We start from the raw sequence: 25,324 nt of genomic DNA on the forward strand, positions 1-25,324 counted from the left end.
AGCAATGTTGATTCCAGCTTGTGTTTCTTCCAGCCCAGCATTTCTCATGATATATTCTGTATACAAGTTAAATAAGCAGGGTGACAGTATACAGCCTTGATGTATTCCTTTTCCTATTTGGAACCAGTCTGTTGTTCCATGTCCAGTTCTAACTGTTGCTTCCTGACCTGTATATAGGTTTCTCAAGAAGCAGGTCAGGTGTTCTGGTATTCCCATCTCATGAAGAATTTTCCACAGTTTATTGTGATCCACACAGTCAAAGGCTTTAGCATAGTCAATAAAGCAGAAATAGATGTTTTTCTGGAACTCTCTTGCTTTTTCCATGATCCAGCAGATGTTGTCAATTTAATCTCTGGTTCCTCTGCCTTTTCTAAAACCAGCTTGAACATCTGCAAGTTCACGGTTCATGTATTGCTGAAGCCTGGCTTGGAGAATTTTTATGCAAAGGTAGGAAGTCAAGAAACACCTGGGTAACGGGCAAATTTGGCCTTGGAATACGGAATGAAGCAGGGCAAAGACTAATAAAGTTTTGCCAAGAGAATGCACTGGTCATAACAAACACCCTCTTCCAACAACACAAGAGAAGACTTTACACATGGACATCACCAGATGGTCAACACCAAAATCAGATTGATTATATTCTTTGTAGCCAAAGATGGAGAAGCTCTACACAGTCGGCAAAAACAAGACCAGGAGCTGACTGTGGCTCAGATCATGAACTCCTTATTTCCAAATTCAGACTTAAATTGAAGAAAGTAGGAAAACCACTAGACCATTCAGGGATGACCTAAATCAAATCCCTTATGATTATACAGTAGAAGTGAGAAATAGATTTAAGGGACTAGATCTGATAGATAGAGTGCCTGATGAACTACAGACGGAGGTTCATGACATTGTACAGGAGACAGGGATCAAGATCCCCATGGAAAAGAAATGCAAGAAAGCAAAATGGCTGTCTGAGGAGGCCTTACAAATAGCTGTGAAAAGAAAAGAAGTAAAAAGCAAAGGAGAAAAGGAAAGATCTTCCCAGTTGAATGAAGAGTTCCAAAGAGTAGCAAGGAGAGATAAGAAAGCCTTCCTCAGCGATCAATGCAAAGAAATAGAGGAAAACAATAGGATAGGAAAGACCAGAGATCTATTCAAGAAAATTAGATACCAAGGGAACATTTCATGCAAAGACGGGCTCGATAAAGGACAGAAATGGTACGGACCTAACAGAAGCATAAGATATTAAGAAGAGGTGGCAAGAATACACAGAAGAGAAGAGGTAAACTGAAGGAAAATAAAGGAATCACCCCTCCATAGTCTGCATTAAAGGGGATACAAAGAGAGTAGAGAAATGAATCCACAGATAAATGGTGAATTTTAAGTACTTTGTTTAAACATGTAACTTTGTAACACATAAAGGTTACTGAAAACTGAGTGCTTCCACTTTGCACACATTGCTTCAAAGCCTCTACTGCAGCAGATGTAAGTTCAGGCAGCCACTAGGTGTTAGCTCAACCTTCAGCTCAGTTAAAATCTGAGAAGGTTCCACTATTGTTACCAGTGTGGCGGGGACAGGCACACGAAGCCTTTCTGGAGGACAACCTGGCCACACTGATCACACACACCTATTATGACCCAGCAAACTCTATTGTCAGGTTATGGTCTAAAGAAATTCTTGCACGTCAGTACATATTTATAACTGTGAAAATGGAAGAGAAAATCAAGAAACAACCTAAATACTCAAAATTAGGTATTATGGCCCATCCACCTTCTGAAATACTTATGCAGCCATAAGGCAAACCTCCATGCACTTACAAAGAAAACATTTCAAAACTTGTTTTTCAATGAAAAGAACATGTGACTTGGCAATGAGATTAGTGCGATCCACAAATGTACACATGAGTGTGTGCATACCTGGGAGTGACCAGGAGGTCACTCAGGACCTCAGGGAGGGAGTGTCGGGTGAGAGGAGACTGTTACCTTTCATCCTATATTTGTATTTCAGCGATAGCATGCTTGTGATAATAAAGTCATACATACAGCGATGATAACATGCTTGTATATCAGTGGAGTACCGATTACTGGAGTAATAAAAGATTCTCTTTTAAAGAAAGAAAAAGTTTGAAATGAAACTTCTTTCAGAATTAGACTTTTAGTTCTTATCTACTATCAGTGAGAAGGAAATTAGCTGGCCACAGTTGTTTGATTCAAAGAGGATAAGGTTGCAGACATGATAAGCAACTCACCACGAGATACCAAAGTACCTGATGAAGATGAGTTCCTTGAAGGCAGAAAATCTCTTTGCAGAGAGTTGGACACAATTTAGTGACTGAACAACAACTACAACGACCACAGAGCAGGTGCTTCAAAGAATGTTTTCATGAATTGAGCTGTAAGGGCCTCCCGGCATGTAGTATTTATCGCCTAAGGAGAGGAGCTATCATCTGTTACCGAAATCTGGAAAGCTATCCTAAGGACTCTTTCTCCTGAGTTTACCTTACAGACACCTCCAGCATGTACATCAGGTGCCCCAGACCAAGGCTACCCCGGTAACTGAAGGGGGTCACGTGCCCTGATTCCCAACAGAGGCCAGTGTGAACATCTTCTCTTTCTACCTAGAAACAGAGTCACTCCCACCCATCCTGAATTGTCTCCCTGGTTTCTGAAGATGGACCGTCTCTTTAACTGGTAGCTCCTGGCCCCATTCGCTCCTGACTGCTCACCCAGTACAGCCCTACCAATTCAGTCCAGTCATTTCTTCACTCTGCCCTTTCCATGGTTAATTCCTCTCTGCATATTAATAAGACAGCTCTCAAGCCTAAGAACCCTTTCCTGTCAAGCTATTGGCCTTGGTTCCTTCCTTTCACTGCCAGTATCTTGAAGGAACCATCTACGCTAATTGTTCACAATGTTCTTTTTTCTCCCATTCTTTCCTTGATCTTGACACTGTTCCCACGGCCACGCCTCCACGCTGGGAACCCCCCCTCCACCCAACATCGGTACCATGCCCTTCTCTGTGACATCCTCTCCACGCTTAGCTCTTTCCAGTCCCCACCCCACCCCCAACTTTTGGGCAACTTCTTAGTACTGTTTACTGCCCACCTTCTCCTTCAGCCCTCTAAATCAGACCTCTTAGCCCCAGGCTAGCAGTACATTCCTGACACCTCTAAAACCATATCTATTACTTCGCATGCACTTGTATGCTTTTAGAGAAGTCTATGGTTTTCACCATAGACTTAAAAAAAAAAATCTGTTGTTCCCAAGGGCTTTATTCTGAGCCCTCGTTTCCCTGTATGCACTTCTGCAAAGTCTTTTTAAGCCAGGGTCTCAACCCCACAGGGAGGCTGCTATCTCTTAAACCAATGTCTCTGGCCTACCTCCTACATTCCCATTTGTCAGCCGAACATGACCAGGAGGACACATGGGTCTTGGAGACTCAATGTGCTGAATACCCAGCTCAATACGTTGAGCCTTAAATTTGTTTTTCATTCTGTATCCTTTATCTCAGTGGCAACACTGCTAGACATTTCAACATCGCCCCACCTCCTTTGATATTAAATTAGTAATCCAACGGTATTATAGTGTGCTTCTTCTTCTTAGACACGCTCAGGAATAATCTGGTTCAACGTCTGTCTGCTCCTCTCCACCCCATGTCAGGCATTCATCACTTGCCCCTGGGACTGCTTTATTACACTTGGCTAGCTGATCTCATGGGCCCAGTTTCTCCCTGCATTTTCTCTCTGAAACTGCAGTATTTCACTAACATTTTCTGGGAAATAGGGCTTTGTTACACCTATGCTTTTATTTTCTACAACAAACATGCACTGCTTTTACTGTGTTAAGTATTTACATAACTGGGAGGAGGGACTGAACAGATCTGATCACAATAATCTTAGCCCCAACCTCCCCTGGCTCGCCCGTACCTCAGCCAGGGCCAGGGCCTCACGCGCCTGCCTCCCCGGCTCCCGGGCTGTGCTCCCTGCTGCTCACTTGGTGCTCTCGCTGCACGACCACAGCTCTTCCCTCGCCTCCAAACAGCTGTCCTGTTCATACGGCCCCTTTGGCCAAGAAAGCCAGCTTTCCCACCCTGCTCTCAGTGTTCATCCTTTTTCTTTCAAAAGACCAGTTTCAATACGACCTCTAATTAAGACTTCAGTGAACCTCTAAAAATCCACCCCCTCTCTTCCTCGCACATGTTCCCAGGACTTCTGGGTGCCTCACAGAGCCCCAGCGAGAATGGCGGTGCTTCCAGCACGTGAGCCAGGCCCTTCCTTCCCACCCCCGGGGCCCAGGATGGCACTCTGCTCACCCAAGGCACCAGACGACTGTCTGACTGACGGATGGGTGGGTGGGGAGGTTGACATGTGGATGAATAAACGCAGGAGGAAAGCACAGTGCACTGGAAGGCACCTAAGAATGTGCTGACAGACGTATGTATTCATGTGACGCTCGTTACCAGGCTAAGCAATGGAGAGAACTCACTCTGGTTTTAAAAACTGAAATGGTTTTAAAGCTGAGCAAGTCCAAGTGGACTTTCAAACATAATCCACTTGACTCCGATGCTGCGTTTTGCTGACTGCCTTGTGGTAACTCCAAGAATAAGCATAAGGAGTCACTTTAGCTCTCTGAAGGATAATGGTACAAGGCTTCATTAAATAATATTATAACATTATAAGTTCGGGATTTGCCAAAATAATCCAGTCAAGACTAGAATTCAACAAGGAGTGTGCGCCCAAACACCAGCAAACTGCGGGCTATTCCTACCAAAGGGTGGTTACTCTAAGCAATGGGACTTTTAAGCCTGTGTAAGGATTATCAGTCATATAGCTCTTCTCAAAACAACTATGTAACTTACTGATGCTTAACTTATTAAGAATGTGTAACTGCAGTGTATTAGCTTGGCTATCATTTATTGTTAAATACTAAATGTACATCCCTTTTGTTTTCTACATAAATATCCTACCAAAGCTCACAGGCAAAACAAGAACGTGAGACAGTCTGGTCTTGTCTCCCATCCTCAAACTGCAGCTTCCTGTTACCATGGTTACACTGAAAACGACTGCTCCCAGACCGTCCTGGTCAGTGGTTTTCGGGTAAATGAGTTCTTTTTCAGCAGATCTTGGAAGAGTAACTTCCAGGGCTGCCTGACAAGGAGTCAATGCATAGAAGATCCACAGCCTCACAAGGATTCATCAAGTGCCTACTCTGGTCCAGATACAGATTCAGGAGCCAGAGGTAAAGCAAATAACACAAGACAAAAACACGGGATAATCTAACAAAGAAATTCACTCCATAGAAACAGATACTAAAAACAAGCAGTCTTCCCTCTGCTTCTAACTAGGACTCCAGGTAAAAATCTAAGAATGACAGCTACATAAAAAGTGGGGTTGCACACACTGCTGATGGAGACAGAAAGTGAAGTAGTCTTTCTGGAAAAAAGTCTGACAGTTTCTCAGAAGGTTAGACATAACGTTACCGTGTGACCAGCAGTCCCACTCCTAGGTATGCACCCGGGAGAAATGAAAGCATATGTCCATGCAAACACATATACAGATGTTCACAGCAGCACTGAAAGGTTGAAACACCAAGCATACCCATCAACTGATACATGGATAAATAAAATGCAGCATTACCCATACCCTGGAATAAAGCTGAATGGAACAGACACATGCTACCACATGGATGAACATTAAAGACATCATTCCAAGTAAAGGCAATGGGACAAAATGCCACATATATGATAACATTCACATGAAATGTCACAAAAGACAAACCTATAGAGCTAGAGAACAGATCAGTGGTTGCCTGGGGGTGAGATGAGATGGAGTAAATGGGCGTGAATACTGACGGATGGGGTAAGGAACTCTGCTTGTGGGGCTGTGACGAAACGCTCTAAAACTGACTCTGGCGGTGGCTGTCCAACTCTGTGACTATACCAAAAACCAGTGGACTATGTACTTTATGTATGTGATAGTTATGTAAATTACATTTAAAGAAACTTGTTACCAAAAAAAAGTGAGGTTGGTAGGTAAAGAAAATCTTCTCATGAGATATTAAACCTATTACTAGATTGTTTGTCTACTGATGTATCTTCTGTTAGGCACAGCCAGAATTTCTAGATGCTCCTGGATCTAAGTTGAAGGATTCCCTCAACATTTTGTGCCTCAGACATTCGCTAGAAACTGGCAAAATAAAGATGAATGGGCATCTCTCCATTCCAGAAACAATTCAGTCTATCTATCAATGTCCTCCCCACCTTTCCCCTCTTCTTCTGTCTGAAAAAGCACAATTTTCAAACCAGGAAGCTGGGGGTTAGAAAAGCACAGGGCACAGAACTGGAACAGCCCCTGTCTGATGCCTCATCTGCCTTGCTTGGCACCCCCCGCCCTTTCCCCTTGGCCTCCCAGACCTTTAGGCTCTTCTTACAAGATTGTCTACTCTATTACATCCAGATCCCGTATATCAACACTCGGCCAAGAAATTCTCAAAGCAGAGAATTTCATGTGACTCTCATGTGACTTAGAGCTTATAAACACTGGGGGCTTAAACACCTAACTCCTTACTTAGACACCTGACAACTGAGACTGTTCAAATAATACCATTTCTTTTTAACGATGACTTTTTAAAATTTTTACTGTAGTAAAATATTTAACCATAAAACTTACCATTTTAACTATTCTTCAGTGAACAGTCACACTGTTGTGCAACCATTATCACTATCCATTTCTAGAACTTTCTCATCATTCCAAATGGAAACCGCATAGCTCATTAAGTGGTGTCTCCCCAGGACCCAACCCTGGCAACCACCATTCCACTTTCTGTTCCTGTGTACTCACCTATTCCAGAATACCATTCTTTCTGATCTCTTTGTTTTCCTACATAAAGCTAAAAAAATTCCTGGCAAATTTTCCAAGTGACCTTTTAAATACTCAGATAAGCTACGATGAGAGTAAACGTAACTGAAATATTTTAAAAATAACTTTTTGTGAAAAGAAGCTGTTACCTCTACAATTGCCACCATCATTTTTAAGAGTGTGGGTTTTGCAGAATCAAAGTGCTCTAATGTACGTATTTACCAATACTCCTGGGGCTACACCCTGCATCCTACTCTATGTAAACTATGCCTCAAAAAGTTGTTCAGAATCACTACAGTAAGGACCAGTGTATGTCCCCTCTGGCCTCGAGCTGCTACTGTCACATGAACTCCAAAGATCAAGATGACCCCTTGAGGGCACAGGGCCAGCCAGGAAGAGCAAGGCTGGACACTGAGCAAGCCAGGATCAGGGGCAGCATTACTCACTTCATCAGCTTCTGTTTTGTGGCTGAATCTTTGAAGCTTCTGAATTCCTCGCCAGCTTTGATCTCATAGAACTGCGGCTTGAGGACCGTCTGCTGATCCTCCCGGAGCTGTTCCTGCCTCTTCACTTTTTCCTCCTGTTGGAGAAGCCGGCGCTGTTTCCTGACCTCTGCGACCCAGTCTTTTTCATCATCTGAACTCTCAGAACTTTCTGCATCACTTGGTTTTCCTTCCGGTTCTTCCTCCTCTTCCTGAAAATAAAAATAGTTAAGAAGCAGCTCCTTTCCCTCTGCCAAAAATATCGACCCGTTATTTCCTTTTAAATAGCATTAACCTATCAGAGTCTGTGACATTGCGTGCATTAGAAAAAAGTCTTTAATAAAAGAAGGTATATTCCTAAGCTGAAGGTCAAACAAATTATAGCTTTATTCAATGACTCTTCTAACCTATACAGAAAACTAAATATTACACAAATTCTAAATGATAAACAGTACATTACTTTTCCATGAAGTTCCTGTTGTTCTAAGAGTCTCAGTTTCTTCTTCCTTTTTTCACTAATTTTGGAAACAAGTGGATTCAAAAGCCTAAATTCTTCACTTTCTTCGTCTACTTGGAAGTCAGGGTTCTCAAACATAACTTTAAATCGATCATCAGTGAGAATATTAGGAAGGCTCTGTAAGAAAAAGAATGTCAAAATTTAAAGTTAATATTAGAATAAAATCTGCCCAGGAAGACAGCTTAAAAACATCTTACTCAACAATTTATTAAAAAGCAACATAAGAAAATAATAGCAAATGAAGCAACTGACAAACAACTAATCTCAAAAATATACAAGCAACTTATGCAGCTCAATTCCAAAAAAATAAATGACCCAATCAAAAAATGGGCCAAAGAACTAAATAGACATTTCTCCAAAGAAGACATACGGATGGCTAACAAACACATGAAAAGACGCTCAACATCACTCATTATTAGAGAAATGCAAATCAAAACCACAATGAGGTACCACTTCACACCAGTCAGAATGTCTGTGATCCAAAAGTCTGCAAGCAATAAATGCTGGAGAGGGTGTGGAGAAAAGGGAACCCTCTTACACTGTTGGTGGGAATGCAAACTAGTACAGCCACTATGGAAAACAGTGTGAAGATTCCTTACAAAATTGTAAATAGAACTGCCTTATGACCCAGCAACCCCACTGCTGGGCATACACACCGAGGAAACCAGAATCGAAAGAGACACATGTACCCCAATGTTCATCGCATCACTGTTTATAATAGCCAGGACATGGAAACAACCTAGATGTCCATCAGCAGATGAATGGATAAGAAAGCTGTGGTACATATATACAATATATATACATATATACAACGGAGTATTACCCAGCCATTAAAAAGAATACATTTGAATCAGTTCTGATGAGATGGATGAAACTGGAGCCGATCATACAGAGTGAAGTAAGCCAGAAAGAAAAACACCAATATAGTATACTAACACATATATATGGAATTTAGAAAGACGGCAATGATGACCCTGTATGCCAGACAGCAAAAGAGACACAGATGTGTATAGCGGACTTTTGGACTCTGAGGGAGAGGGTGGGATGATTTGGGAGAATGGCATTGAAACATGTATACTATCATGTAAGAAACGAATCGCCAGTCTATGTCCGATGCAAGATACAGGATGCTTGGGACCGGTGCACGGGAATGACCCAGAGAGATGTTATGGGGAGGGAGGTGGGAGGGGGGGTTCATGTTTGGGAATGCATGTACACTAGTGGTGGATTCATGTCAATGTATGGCAAAACCAATACAGTATTGCAAAGTAAAATAAAGTAAAAATAAAAATTAAAAAAAAGGCACAATTTACTAAATTATTATGAAATTGTTAAAGAACCAATTTCCAGGCCTTCCTTCTTGCTTATTTCTTCAGTTCAGTTCAGTTCAGTTCAGTCGCTCAGTCGTGTCCGACTCTTTGCAACCCCATGAATTGCAGCACGCCAGGCTTCCCTGTCCATCACTAACTCCCGGAGTTCACTCAAACTCACGTCCATCAAGTCGGTGATGCTATCCGGCCATCTCATCCTCTGTCATCCCCTTCTCCTCCTGCCCCCAATCCCTCCCAGCATCAGAGTCTTTTCCAATGAGTCAACTCTTCACATGAGGTGCCCAAAGTACTGGAGTTTCAGCTTTAGCATCATTCCTTCCAAAGAAATCCCAGGGCTGATCTCCTTTAGAATGGACTGGTTGGATCTCCTTGTAGTCCAAGGGACTCTCAAGAGTCTTCTCCAACACCACAGTTCAAAAGCATCAATTCTTTGGTGCTCAGCTTTCTTCACAGTCCAACTCTCACATCCATACATGACCACTGGGAAAACCATAGCCTTGACTAGACGGACCTTTATTGGCAAAGTAATGTCTCTGCTTTTGAATATGCTATCTAGGTTGGTCATAACTTTCCTTCCAAAGAGTAAGTGTCTTTTAATTTCATGGCTGCAATCACCATCTGCAGTGATTTTGGAGCCCCCAAAATTAAAGTCTGACACTGTTTCCACTGTTTCCCCATCTATTTCCCATGAAGTGATGGGACCAGCTTATTTCTTATCCACAATCAAATCCTATTAACCTATTTCACAGCAAATATATATTATTTGGCTGCTGCACACAATGAGCTAAAAATGAGTGTTTGGGGCTAACTTTATGCTTAATATGTTGGAAAGAATTTTCTTTAGTTAACATTTTTTGATGTAAAAACATTTCTCAAGGAAATACATGGTTTTGAAACGTGGCTTTTTAAGCATGGCTACTATGCTGAATGAGAATTAGTGAGTCTGTCAACTTCAGATTCCAAAACTGGGAGAGGAAGCATGCACCAATAATAAGTTAAGAATTAACATGGGGTAGGAGGGAAGCTGATGGTGTAAGTTTACTGACTCTGAGTTACTTGGAAACATAATGGATATTTCCTTCCCTTATAGGATAGCCTCATCAATTTCCCCCTAGGCCATTGCATTGTTCTCAAAGGATACAGTGCACAACTGTGATTTCAACATAATAAAGCTTTACGATTGACACCTACTTGGATAGCTCAGGACTGACACTGAATTCCTTTTTATTTGTATCCCTTCTGAACAGAACATTTTCTAGAAATGCACTATAAACTTACTGAAGTGAAAGTCGCTCAGTTGTATCAGACTCCTTGCGACCCCATGGACTATACACTTCACGGAATTCTCCAGGCCAGAATACTGGAGGGGGTAGCCTTTCCCTTCTCCAAGGGATCTTCCCAACCCAAAGATCAAACCCAGGTCTCTCGCATTGCAGGTGGATTCTTCACCAGCTGAGCCACAAGGGAAGCCCAAGAATACTGGAGTGGGTAGCCTATCTCTTCTCCAGAGGATCTTCCCGACCCAGGAATCGAACCAGGTCTCCTCCATTGCAGGCGGATTCTCTACCAACTGAGCTCTCACTGTAGCCCAACTATAAACTTAAACAGATGATACTTGAATACAGCTCAGGGCTTCCTACTGTCCTAATCTGCAGTAGGCTTGGAAATAAGATAAACTAACCTACCTGACATGGTTTGTACAGTAGACAGCTTAAGGAAGAGGCTGGAAAAAACGAACCTGTCTGTGGTGGCCCCTGGCTCTACCTAACAGACTTTATCTTACTGCCTGCTTCTCCACTACTGAGAGTAAATATGGCTCTACGTTGTTGAGTCAGAATGCTGTTTTTGTACAACAACTACACAAAAAATTGCCAACAAGGGTCCGTCTAGTCAAAGCTATGGTTTTTCCAGTAGTCATGTATGGACATGAGAGTTGGACTATAAAGAAAGCTGAGCACCAAAGGATTGATGCTTTTGAACTGTTGTGTTGGAGAAGACACTTGAGAGTCTCTTGGACTGCAAAGAGATCAAACTAGTCAATCCTAAAGAAAATCTGTCCTGAATATTCATTGGAAGGACTGATGCTGAAGCTAAAGCTCCAATACTTTGGCTACCTGATGCAAAGAACTGACTCATTGGAAAAGACTCTGGTGCTGGGAAAGATTGAAACCAGGAGAAGGGGATAACAAAGGATGAGATGGTTGGATAGCATCACTGACTCGACGGACATGATTTTAAGCAAGCTCCAGGAGCTGGTGATGGACAGGGAAGCCTGGCATGCTGCAGTCCATGGGGTCACAAAGAGTTGGACACGACTGAGCAACTGAACTATACAAAAAAATTGGCAAACCATGAGACACTAAGGAACTTGGGCTATTTATTACCTGTATGTACCTAGAATCTGACTCAGTTCAGTTCAGTTCAGTTGCTCAGTTGTGTCCAACTCTTTGCGACCCCATGAACTGCAGCACGCCAAGCCTCCCTGTCTATCACCAACTCCCAGAGTTCACTCAAACTCACGTCCATTGAGTCGGTGATGCCATCCAGCCATCTCATCCTCTGTCATCCCCTTCTCCTCCTGCCCCCAATCCCTCCCAGCATCAGTCTTTTCCAATGAGGCAACTCTTCGCATGAGGTGGCCAAAGTATTGGAGTTTCAGCTTTAGCATCAGTCCTTCCAAAGAACACCCAGGACCGATCTCCTTTAGAATGGACTGGTTGGATCTCCTTGTAGTCCAAGGGACTCTCAAGAGTCTTCTCCAACACCACAGTTCAAAAGCATCAATTCTTCAGTGCTCAGCTTTCTTCACAGTCCAACTCTCACATCCATACATGACCACTGGGAAAACCATAGCCTTGACTAGACGGACCTTTATTGGCAAAGTAATGTCTCTGCTTTTGAATATGCTATCTAGGTTGGTCATAACTTTCCTTCCAAAGAGTAAGTGTCTTTTAATTTCATGGCTGCAATCACCATCTGCAGTGATTTTGGAGCCCCCAAAATTAAAGTCTGACACTGTTTCCACTGTTTCCCATCTATTTCCCATGAAGTGATGGGACCAGATGCCATGATCTTAGTTTTCCGAATGTTGATCTTTAAGCCAACTTTTTCACTCTCCTCTGACTAACCTTTAATAAAATTCTATGATATGCTGAGTTTTTAATATTTGAGACACACTGAAGGTTTTTCTATTATCATTTCCAAGACAGATTTAGAAACAAGGAGATATGTCCTAGTTCTTGACCCCAAGGCACTCACTCACTCACAACCTGAGTAATAAACAAACCAGACTCTATGCTACAAGGCACTTTATGAAGGATGCTAAGCAGACATAAGTGCTCTAGGAGTAGAGGGGTAAAAAGTAATTCCAAAAAGAGACATCTCAGTGGGGAGGGGGAGGGAGGAGGGGTGCACATAGGGGAGGAGGCTTGAAAGAAAGGTACTTTTCAACAGATAGGAATTTGGGAAGAGCATTTCCAGTCTCCTGAGGAGTGGTGAGCAGTCTGATAATGCACGGAGAGTGGCAAAATTTGAAAAAAACAATTTTTGATCAGGCCAGATTGTAAAAGATTTAATATGCCGTGACCTCACTCTGCAGGTAAGGGGAAATGACTAGGGAAAAAGAGGATAAGGAGGAGAAAGGTGACAAGCAGAAGAGTGAGTCAAGAATCTCAGAACAAAGAAAGCTGCTCTGTGATTCTGCAGCCGCATGGTACATGGTGGGCTACTGAGTCAGAACTCAGATATGAGAAAGACAGGAGAGGCCACTTGAGGAAATGGGAACAGAGACAGGGCCTGAATCAGGGCAACTGGAATCCAAGGGTGAAGATACACTAGTAAGCTAGAATTGACAGATATCTCTATGGAGGAGATGGGAGGAGAAATACTGAAAAATGGTATTTAAAAATTTCTACCAAATGTCTAGGTAAAGTGACTAGAAAGCTGGGGAATACGGTCAGTTAGGATCTATCCTTGGAGATGATCAGGAAAAAAAAGACATAGGGTGGAATAAAGGGCAAGAAATTATGTACCCAAGAGACCCAGATGTCCCCCAGTGGCTCTAAGTACACCGTGATACATTCAGACAACACAGGATTATTTAGCGCTAAAAAGAATCAGGGTATCAAGCTACGAAAAGACAGCGAGAGACCCTTTCTAAGCAAAAGAAGCCAATCTGAAAAGGCTACGATCTCAACTAAATGACCCTGTAGAAAAGGTAAAGCAATGGACTCAGGCAGAAGCTCAGTGGGTGCTAGGGGTCAAGGAAAGGGATGAAAAGGTGGAGCTCAGAGGGTGTCGGGGAAGCAAAAATACGCTTACCTTCTAATAGTGGACATGTGTCTCTATACATGTGTCTCAAACCACAGCATGAACACCACCAAGGGTGAACCCTAATGTAAACTGTGGGCTTCAGGGGATTATCACATATTAATGTAGGTTCATCAGCTGTAACAAACATCCCCCTTTGGTGAAGGATATTAACATAATATCCTTGGGTGGGTTGGGTCTGGACATAACGCACGTGTAGGGGACAGGGGATATGTGGGAAATCTCTACACCTTCCTCTCACTTTTGCTGTGAATGTAAAACTGTTATTAGAAAGTGTCTTTAGAAAAATCCAGTGAATGAGAGAAGTTAAACAGAGAAAAAAACAAAATTATGTTCCATATAAGACTGGTTAACTCAGTGTACGCCTGGATTCTGCTGGATGCCATCAGGTGTCTGAAAACCAGGCACCAGGGCTCAGGAGAAAAGAGAGGGCTACACTGGACACATTTTAGAGTTACCTGTAAACACAAGTCAGGTGATACTGCCCAAGACCAGAAGAATAGCTATTTCCTAAGTATATATTTTCAGGTTTTATAATTATACATTGTCAGGTTTTATATACTTAGATATAAAATGTAATCTATATGTATATAAAATGTATATTTAGATACAAAATGTATAACCTATACGTATGTGAAGTTGCTCAGTTATGTATGACTCTTTGCGATCCTACTGACTGTAGCCTACCAGGCACCTCCATCAATGGAATTTTCCAGGCAACAGTACTAGAGTGGGTTGCCACTTCCTTCTCCTGGGGATCTTCCCAATCCAGAGGTCAAACCCAGGTCTCCTGCATTGCAGGCAGACAGATGCTTTACTGTCTGAGCCACCAGGGAAGCCAATGTCCACGTATATACATATGTAAATATACAAATCCCAAAGGAAATCTTTTCTTTCCCATCCTACTGTATTATCACATTTAATAAATAACAGAGAAACATGTTAAAAAAAAAAAAGAGTAAGTTGGCTAGTATTCTCTTTTTTCCCTTAATTTAAAACAAGTTGCACTGCCCAAAGACAAGTATGCCTTGGATGAACAAATATAAAGTAAAAACACTTATAACCAAGCTGTAAAAATACTTCCCCCAGAGAGTTTTCCTAGTCTAATTGTTTGTTTTCACAGCTGTCTTTAAAAAAAGTAGGATGAGACAGAGCTAGTGATGTGCTGTAGTAGTTTACATACGTCTGGTTCACAGTCTGCCCTATACACATGTGCATGTATGCCAAACACACGCCACTGAATCTGGGAAACATTGTAAGGTGCTGTCACACTGTAGCCCTGCCTCAGAGAAGGGTGTTCTGGGTAGATCTGAGTGGGGATGCTCATTATCCACACTGTGTCCCAACACAGCAACATACATGAGGAATACTCCACATTTAAAACAGATCAACACTTGCAATGCAATGGTATCTATGAAATTAAGGTGATGCCGACTTCTGAGTAAAGATGGTGGTTTGAACGGGAGCATCTCCTTCCAATCTCTGCTAAAACACCACTAAAACAATAGAAGAGGGGCTTTAAAAGAACATGAATCCCTAAGGATGAGGAGGACAGGAAAGGAGACGGGAGCAATGAGGCTGCAGAAGCAAGAGAGGAAGGTCTAGCACCCGGCATCCCCAAGCGGAGGCCCTTCTGGAGGGGGATGCGTCCGGCAGGGGCTGCAGCACGCTGAGGACGCACCTGGCACCCAGGGAGGCAGGTGAGGGGGAGATGCCGCCTCATCCCACACCCCCACCCTCCTGCTGACAGCTCCCAGTCCTCGAAATGCTGGCAGCCAGGCCGTCACCCTCTGAGCAAGAGACTGACCAGAAGAGAGGCTGAAAGACACTGAGGTTTGGTGCGTTCCCAAACAAACAGACTGGCCAGGTCAGCACAGAGGACCGAGGTGCCCTGTCACACCTCAGGGCCTCTACTCAGCTTTTTATATCTTCCACTCTTTTAAATCTGAACCAAGGACTATGCACCACAGCAGGCAAAAACTACCCACAGTTTTTACCGAAGACTATTTCCCAGCACCTGAGTTCCTGGACTGAGAGGGCCCCAAGGTGGCCAGCACTGAGGCTGGATCTCTGGTGGAAGATGGCCCCCAGAACAGCCCTGGGCCGGTCCGAAGACTTCCTTGGACTCTTTCTCCTTCTTGCCTTAGTCTCACATTGGAGGGGAAAACCCTAAGGAACTTCCTGAGGAAAAGCCGCATGTAAGAGTGATTTGCTGTTGTTGCTACTGATAACTGTGGGTGTGAGGATCAGACTGCTTGTCTGTCTGGGCTGGAAACAACACTCCTTCAGAAACCTGAAGGTCCTTATGATCCTGGGTCCATCATGGGCGTGAGGTGGAGTGAACCACCAAGATGCTGGCTGTGAACCAGGATTTGAAGGGGACCATTCCAGAACGGAGCTAAGCAGAAGAGGAGACGTAAAGAGTATCTGCACATCTGTAACAAAGTAAATGCTGAATAGTTATGTATGGATGTGAGAGCTGGACTATAAAGAAAGCTGAATGCCGAAGAATTGATGCTTTTGAACTGTGGTGTTCGAGAAGACTCTTTAGAGTCCCTTGGGCTGCAAGTAGATCCAACCAGTCCATCCTAAAGGAAATCAGTCCTGAATATTCACTGGAAGGACTGATGCTGAAGCTGAAATTCCAATACTCTGGCCACCTGAATGTGAAGAACTGACTCATGCAGGAGGAGAAGGGGACGACAGAGGATGAGATGGTTGGATGGCCTCACTGACACGATGAACATGAGTTTGGGTAAACTCCGGGAGTTGGTTATAGACAGGGAAGCCTGTCTATATGTTATGTTTTAAAGCTTTTCAGTACCAATTAAAGATTGTGTGGTTTCTGTTGTTGTTGTTACAGTTCTGTACACAGAGTTTTGAAAACTAAGTATTTCTCCAAGGTTTGTTAGGAGTGTTGCCTGCCCTCCCATCCTTCTATTCACCCTCTTCTTTCCCCTCTCCCATTTTCAGCTCCCCTGACACTCTTGCCTTTTTAGTTCATTATTTCGGTCTAAAACTCTGTCCCTTACTGCTGGCTTATGGTGCTACTTCTTGATTTTCAAATGTCAGGCATTGTCTTTTCTTTCTTTTCTTTTTTTTGTCTTTAAAAATTTATTTAAGCAATAAACTTGATCACCTCACAATCCTTAAGGCTGGTAGGACACTTCTCCCATGGTCTCTGAACCACAGAACACACCTTGCCTACGGATGTCATGCATGACAGTACCTGGCTGGGCTGCTGCAGAATTCTAGAGAAGTACCTTCATACAAGACCTTAAGGCAATGGTGGAAATTTGGCAGAAAAGGCCAATAGGCAAGAAATGGGACTCCTAAGAAAAGTGGCTTAGCTACAACGCACACCCTTATAGATCAAATGGATCACCATTTGCTTGCCTCTCCCAAAGTGCTTGTACCTACTGGGAGCTCAATATGTATTAGCTGAAAGAATAAATGAATTGATTCTTAATTAGAATTAACACCACCGCATTTCTAAGTTTGGCTAAGGTCCAGATAATTGCTTCCTGACACTATGTGGTGAGTACTTGCCATTGCAGATCTAACATGAAGTGAATGGTAAACATCTTATTAGAATTTAATTATGTTATCAGTGGGAGCAATATCTGGGAACATATTTCATTGTCTGCCTCCATGAAATTTCAGCTGGAGTCAAAGCAGGCCATAACTGCATTGTACTGACTTTTAAATCAGAAGTTACCAGAGCTATTAAGGCTCTTAAGGGTTTGAAAAGCTGAGTTCAAAGACAAGACTAGTGAAGTGCTGATGGATTTAACAATTCTTTCAAGTATTCTTTACAGTTATAATGAAGGACTTTTTTCTTAATTCAGGAACAGTTTTTAAGATCTTTGTTTTTTGTTGTTTTAGTTTTGGCCTCACCTTGCAGGATCTTAATTCCCTGGGATGCAATCCAGGTGCCAGGAGTGAAAACACCAAGTCCTAACCACTGGACCACCAGGGAAGTTCCAAGGTCATTTGAATTAGATAAAAGTGTTAAACAACAAATTAGACAAGCTCTCTAACAACAGACTTTTTGTTGTTGCTGTTGTTTAGTATTTAGTAGCTAAGCTGTGTCTGACTCTGCAATCCCATGGACTGCCGTCCGCCAAGCTGTTCTGTCCATGGGATTTCCCAGGCAAGAATACTAGAGTGGGTTGCCATTTCCTTCTCTGGGGGAATCTTCCTAAATTTAAGTATTTCTGGAAAGAAACTGAACTCTGATCATGAGACCTGACTTGGGTCAGCAAGCCACTGAAAAGTCAATGACAAACACCCCTTTCCAGCAGTATTCTAGAGTTCACACCACTACAAACACCATGCTTCCAGCTTCCAATAGCTGAAGGGAAATTGATGGAAGAAGAGAGGGATTTCTCAGGTTCTTCCTCTTTGTACTTGCAGTATGAACAGCACGTAGCTAGATGCTTCTTTATAGGATAACCCCATAAATTGTTTTAAAGGCACAGACAACCATGACTTTCCCATAGACTCTGGAGGTCACTCTGCATGTTTTCAGCTCTTGGGGTTGTTGCTACCATCCTGCACCCCTGGGCACAGCAAACGCCGACTGTGTGCTCTGTCTCCTTCGGCCGTCTCTAACCTCAGCAAGAGTGTGAAGAAGAGGGGCAGAGAGAAACAGGGCTTCCCCCACATCTTCATAATTATAAGACTTTTAAGAAAGGCTCCTGTACACTGTGTAAACCATGCTGCACAAAGTATTAAAATTAAACGTTAATTTGTGTTGTATTCTTTTTAACACTGAATGTCATACAGACTCAGATGCATAAACTGTAGACAGGAAAGAAGACCTCGGCATAACCAGCTCCTCTCCCTTCCCACTGCAGCTTCCAGTGTGTAAATCCAAAGATGGTATCTGTGAAGCTTGGGGAATGATCTATAAAGCTAACAAGTTACCTCCCTAACCATCCTCGGGCTGGGTTAACAAGAAAATCACTGGAAGCATGCCAAAGAGAACGTCAAGGGAGCCAGAAGCACTTACATTTTGAACACTTAAAGCTCTACGCATACATGTGATACACTGATGAAATTAGGAAGGTACACAGCCACAAACACAATCACAGCACCAAGAAGGCCCCCCGTCCCCACCACAGTCCTACTCTTCATCTTAGAGAAGAACAAGCTATGACCCAGTGAAGCTCAGGGGCACCCACAAGGACACAATTGGTGAGCAAGGGGGACCAGACATGAGACTTTTCAGTGGCAGCCCCCTGACACTCCTGAAGAGTGGTACAAAAATAAACACACGAAGAGCTCACTTGTCTCCATTCACTTACCTGGTTAAAAAACTAGGGAGAGAACAGAAAAGAACAAACACTAACAAAACTCTCCGGACAGCTCAACACAGCTGGCCCGGACACAAAGTTTGGCCATCGACTCAGGCAGGCAGGTCCTGAAGGCTCTTAGGAGAGATGGGATCTTTACAACTCATTCCAGAGAAGAGTCCGGCCCACTTATCTGCCTGCCTGATCTAAGCCGATGGGGAAATAGCACGGAGAGGAACAAGGAAGCTCTCAATTCTCTGGGAAAATGAGAAAAAATCCGCCTCCTGTCTTGACACCACCAGCTGACCCTTACTTAGTTAATGACCGACCTTGTCCATTTTACATCAGTGATGGAAGGTAGAGAGCAGTTATTCCTTAGAGTGCATGCGCCCAGTAATGCCAAGTCTAAACGAAAGCTGGTTAGTTTTTCAGTTATAAACAAACCTAGTGACTACAAAGAAAAACAATAAACAAACTAAACATTTAACAATAAAAGGGTTATTTAAAATACATCCACAAGATAAAATATGCAGCTCTCAAAATATTTATAAAGATTGTTTAGTAAAATGGGAAGCCACGTGTGTTATTTTACAGACCCAAGATAAATATTATATTTATATATATATAGTAGTATCCTATTACAGTTTATAATTTTAAGATAAATAAGACAGGAAGGAAATTCACTAAACTATTAATGATGCCTTTCTCTGGATAGAAGTACATGAGTGACTTTCTTCTTTATATTCTTATCTGTTTTACAAACTTTCCATACTGAGCATATACTATCTAATAAGCAGAGGGAACAAGGAAAACTAAACATATTTTCAAAGTAAAAGGATACGATTTACTATCAAGAAAACAGAGAAATAACTTATCAAGATTTTCTTTGCCTTATAAAATCTTACCTTAACTTTCTTTTTCCAGGTAGATTTTTGTTTCTCCTCCTCTTCCTCAATTAATTTAAGTGCCAGCTCTTTGTTAACTTTTGGCAATTTCTAGTGGAGGAGAAAAAAATAAAAAGTTGTACTGCAATACCTACAATTGAGCTTTGAAGGTTAAAACAAAGAGTAGGGACAAAGGGACTCCATGTCCTACACCGCCCTGGCCAATATACACACACATATTCACTGCTTTTACCTAACAATCTGGAAAAAGGACAAGCTTGCTACTAGTCTCTGCACTGACAGTGTGTGTGTGCGTTTTACAAAATGTCCAGTTAGAAACGATCATATCCCTCGGTGGTTGATCTCGATCAGGCCGGGAAGGCAGGAGGAGATGGGGTTTCCACTTCCCCTCTGCTGGCTGCAGGGCTGGTGTCGTGCATCAATAGTTCTGTCTCCTGGCAGCAATGATGTGGCTCCAGTAGAGCAAGAGAGTCCAGTTTGTGGCTTCCCCACACTCCCGGGAACAGCCTCGTCCTGCCTCGAGGGCCCCACCACCAGCTGTCAGCCCTCCTCCGAGGTCCGAGTCTCTAGGCCCGCCTGTCTACTGCCCAGTCCTGGCAAGTTAGCTGCTCCCTGTAGCCACCGCCTCCTTTATGAGTACTGCAGTGTTTCTGCCTCTTCACCTCTCTAATAACCGGGTAACAATTCTTTTACATTAAATTCTCTGATAATAGAACTAGAGTGGCCTGACTCCTGTCTGGGCCCTGGCATAGTCTGACGACCATTTCCCATGATCCAAGCAGCTAGCCTAAGACATTCCCACGTGTCACCAAGAAATGGGGATTATCAAAGCCCCAGCACTCCAAAGTCTAAAAACACCTGTTTGAAAACAGCATCATATTTCCTTGGTAGGACCGACAGTATCAGCTCACCTGGCATTACTTGCCACAACACCTACCTTTACCGTAAGGATGAAACTAGAGCATCCACCCTCACGACAAATAAAACATGTCAAGAATATTAGTGAATGACGTAAACTAAGAATGGGAAAAGAAAGAAATGGATGGAAAGCTTCTCCGAATAATAAACAAAATAAAAACGAAGAGCCTTTCTCTAGTAGCTTCGATGCTGACTCTAACATTTACCTTTAACTGCACTCTCTGTGCTCGTGTTTCTTCTATCTTCTGCCGGATCTTATCTTTCCTATATTCTTCATAAGCAAATGGATTTACCATCAGTTTCACCTTTTTGAAGAAGAAGAAAATGAAACAGAAGAGAACTATATTTAGCAGCATGTCTCATATACAGCATGAATATTATGCCAAAGGATAGATATTTTACAAATCTTAAGTATGTTTTATAAAAATATACATAAGTAGAGAAGAAATGGCCACAAAGTGATTGTCAGTCACCTTAAATAACTGTAGCTTTGTACTTACCTTGTGGTAGAGCCTTATATCCATGAAAAATCCATGCATATATGCCCGAAGAAAAGGTGATCCAATGAGATGTGTGAGCCCTGGGGGAAGTTAACCAGAAGAGGGCAGATCTTTATGAAATCTTGATTACAATTCAGCAGTTTTTCATGGACTACAATTTGATTATAATTTCACTTCTAAGTAAAAATTTAAGGATTAGAACCACTAATCTTCTTTAACAACTGCAAAGAAAATTTTAATCTACTTCAGCAACATTATCTTACTTATTTTTAATGTAACATTGTACTAAGCATAAAAATGCTAGAAAGGTATTCATGAGCTGTAACAGACTAGTAAAGAAGGGCTCCCCATACTATTGGTTCTCAGGTATTTTTCTTTCCATGAAAGTGAAGTCACTCAGTCGTGTCACTCTTTGCAACTCTGTGGACTGTAGCCTACCAGGCTCCTCCGTCCATGGGATTCTCCAGGCAAGAGACCTGGAGTGGGTTGCCATTTCCTTCTCCAGGGGATCTTCCCGACCTAGGGATCAAACCAGGTCTCCTGCATTGCAGGCAGACACTTTACCCTCTGAGCCACCAGGGAAGCCCTTTATTCCATAAGCCAGTTTTAAATCTAAAAATAATACTGAGATTCAACACTAGGTTGTCAACTTTCATATTGCCAAGCAAGAACAGGACCGGGATAGGGGCGGGAGTGAGGTGGGGGAGGGAGATGGCCCGTAATTTCCAAAAACAAAAGAAAAACTGTGTCACAACAATAATGTAGAAAAGGTATGCGTTCCCCTAAAACAGAATAACTGGCAAATGTCTACCAACACATGTACTATTATACACGCATACTGCATTAAGGATGAATGAAAAGTCCAATGCCGATGAGTGTCTAGCAGCCCTGCTTTAAAGAGTTTCTTTCACAGGGTTCCCAAGATTTAGTAGACTTCATTTACAATTAGTGGTGCTGGGGGTCACATAAGGATGCCCTGCCTATGTCATAGAAACTATTAACTGCAAATATTTACACAGAGAAAGGTTATGAGAATATTCATCTTCAGAATAAGATCGCCTATGAAATAATTCACATGAACAGCAGCTTTAGTTGGTATAATACTAAGTGACTAAGGTTTCAAGGAAAGCGTTACCCTGATTTCCAAATTTTAGAAATAAACAACCCTCCAGGGCTACAAATAATGTCTAGGTGTACATAACTTTGTACACATAGGTGTACAAAACTTAAATAGAACAACATCAAAAGCCAAACCTAAATTTAGGATAATTTCATAAGGTAATTATAAGTCTTGGTCAGAAAAATACTTTCCTAGAATGTTAGGTCAATAAAACTCCATTGTTTGAATTTGCACAGTGGAAACTTAAAAGGGCAGTGGGGCGGGCTGAACCTTAATGAAATGTCCAAATGCACAACAATCTGCATCGAGGTACCTGCACATGTGTTTTTATAACTTTTAATTTCCTCTATTAAGTATATAGAACTATTTATGGCCCAGAATTATTCCCATTCCAAGTTAGGTCATGAATAAAATCCAGCAGGAAGTTTTTCATATTAAAACAATTCTAAGGAGAGATCTGGCATCAGGTTTTCTCATCCTTAGCTCCAGAGAACACTAGCCCCAACAGATCTTGGAGGAAGATGAGGTTCTGTGACTAAGTAAGTGTCCTCCCGCCTGGCAATTTACAGTGTATAATGACATTAAAGGCTGAAAGTCCACAGTAGAGAAACTGATCTAACTTGGTTAAACTGAACATTTCTCAAACTTATTTGTCACAAATCTCTTAAAATGATAGGTAACATTATGGATTGTTTAAATACTGTACTGAGTAATTTTCAAGCATGATAGGATTCATTCTCTAAGCAACTCGATGGGTAGGTATCATTGTTATTATTTTATAGATGAGGAAACCAAGGCACAATGTAGTTAAGTAAACTGGTTAAGTCACAGAGCTATTACGCGGTAGAGGTCGGGTGTGAACCCACGTCAGCCTCTCTGAAGCCTGTATTAGCCACTATGCTGCCCACCTAGCACTTCTTACAGAAGCAGGGGGCCACGCAACACATTCCAGGAAATGGCATGGTACAGGACCTGCTAAAGGCCATAGCTAGGAAATGACAGAACTTAGCAAGTTTTCAAATGCTATAATCTTAAGAAACAAGAGAAGTCAGTTACATGGCCTTATTTTCACTTTAACATAAGCTACTTATTCAATAAATGGTTTATACTGATGGTAAAATCTATTGAAAAATATAACCAATGGCTAATTTATATTAAAAGATAATAATCGACATGAAGATGATTTCTAGTATAATTTATTTTGTTGATTATTATATCTATTTGCATAGTCTCAAAGCAGTGTGGGGAATTCCCTGATGGCCCAGTGGCTAAGACTCCATGCTCCCAATGCAGGGGACCCAGATTTGAACCCTGGTTGGGGAACAAGATCCCACATGCTGCAACTAAGAGTTCACATGTCACCAACTAAAGATGCTGTGTGTTGCAACTAAGACTTTGTGCAGCGAAATAAATACATAAAAATATAAGCATCTGAAGAAAAAAGTTGGCAGCATGAATGTACATATTTAAACCTTTAAAACTGCCTTCCTCACCCAAAATAAACATAGTCAAGAGACTATGCACCCAAAAAAGCACCCAAAATATACTAAACAAAGTAGTTTTTAAAAATTCACAAAATAAAAATGTCTTTTTATTCTCCAGTGTAAGAATGTAGGTGAGTGTCACACATCCATACTGTAAAAATTACGCTGGAGATATTTAAGAAGGCATTTCCACAGAAAGATCTATTTTACCTTATTTCATCCGTAAGTCACTTTTCTAAAGGCTAAACACAACTCTTTTCTTTTTAAACACATTAAAATTTAAGGAATTATTTTGGTGGTAGCTGGCAGAAAATAATTTTGCCTGAATTAACTGTACTAAAGATATAGTTTAAATATAACGTTTAAGACTCTTGTCTAATCTGTTACATGACTTATTTTCTTTTAACAGCTATTGTATATCTCTTTGTTCTAAAGACAACTAAGCTGCCTAGGCTTGTGAAGAATGGATCCTGTTTTCCTGTTCTCAATAATTTGCTATGCACGCTTTTCCCAAGAGAGCAAGATTAACAAAACCTACTCTCATCCTGCAAACTAGTCCTAGTCAACTAAGACAAATATGTTCTTCAGGGTGTCAGTATGGCTGAGGCTAGTTAAGAGCAAAGACTCTAGGTTTAAATTATAACCCTCACATTTACCACCACTGAAGCCTTTGGGAAGTTACTTTAATCTTTCCATGCCTCAGTTTCTTTACCTATAAAATGAAATCATAATAATATCCACTCCATAGGTGTGAGGATTAAATAAAATGTATATAAAACATTCAGAATACTGCCTGGGCACACGTAAGCCATATTTTAACGTTGGCCATTATTAAGAAGCATTTTTGGTTTGTATTCTTTAAACCCAAAAACAGTTAAGGTTCTACATATCTGAGGATTCAACCCATGGTTTCTAAGTTGTGGATTAGATCTATTAATAAGCAAACCTACAAAAGAGACAAAAATCATTTACGTGCAGTCTCTGAGATTTCTCACAATCTTATTATATTCAAATAGTACTTGAAAGAAAGTCACTGCTTCCTGGACTGGTATTTTCCTATACATAGATGGTAGGCTAAAAAAATTGTTCCTCACTTAACATACAAAAACACTTCAGTAGACTGAACTTATCTGGATCTTCTAAGCAGACACTATCCGCACTATGTTTAATACCTGATTCGTCAGAAAGAGAAGATCTGCAACATCAGATAAATGTGCCTCCATCACTTCTGATGTTCAAAATTCAAAACAAGTAGAAATAATTTTATAAACATTTCATCGTAATTTTCTTTTACCTAAATTTTCAAGGTCTTTCTTGGTGACAAATTTGTAATCATCATAAACTGTGCTTTCTGGGTTCTCTTCTAATTCTTCTGTCAAGTTGTCCAAGAAGGAGCACCACCTGGGAGCAGGACCCAAAACCTGCCGGGTTGACAAAAAGTTATCAAGTGTATACCCTCATCATATCAACTAAGAGCCAGTTATTTTACAACCAGCTTCCATAAATATACTTTTAAAATCCTTGATTCCATCAGAAGTACTGAGAAATAACTGCAAAATGCATCACCACGTCTATAATGGAAAAGAATAAACAAAGTAG

At 41.7% G+C, this 25,324-nt stretch overlaps 1 protein-coding gene across 1 annotated transcript in view; it reads right to left on the bottom strand.

Moving 5' to 3' along the window:
- The window catches only part of NOL10 (nucleolar protein 10), a 94,604-nt gene that overhangs the window by 12,551 nt on the left and 56,729 nt on the right, over positions 1 to 25,324 (bottom strand). The window contains exons 14-19 of the mRNA XM_004005682.6: positions 25,020 to 25,146; positions 21,122 to 21,201; positions 20,828 to 20,926; positions 19,704 to 19,793; positions 7,785 to 7,958; positions 7,289 to 7,536 (exon numbers count right to left, since the gene is read on the bottom strand). Coding sequence (XP_004005731.1) covers positions 7,289 to 7,536; positions 7,785 to 7,958; positions 19,704 to 19,793; positions 20,828 to 20,926; positions 21,122 to 21,201; positions 25,020 to 25,146 — 818 coding nt within the window. The remainder of the gene's footprint in view (positions 1 to 7,288; positions 7,537 to 7,784; positions 7,959 to 19,703; positions 19,794 to 20,827; positions 20,927 to 21,121; positions 21,202 to 25,019; positions 25,147 to 25,324) is intronic.

Source organism: Ovis aries, chromosome 3 (genome assembly GCF_016772045.2).
Source record: "Ovis aries strain OAR_USU_Benz2616 breed Rambouillet chromosome 3, ARS-UI_Ramb_v3.0, whole genome shotgun sequence".
Taxonomy (NCBI): Eukaryota; Metazoa; Chordata; class Mammalia; order Artiodactyla; family Bovidae; genus Ovis; species Ovis aries.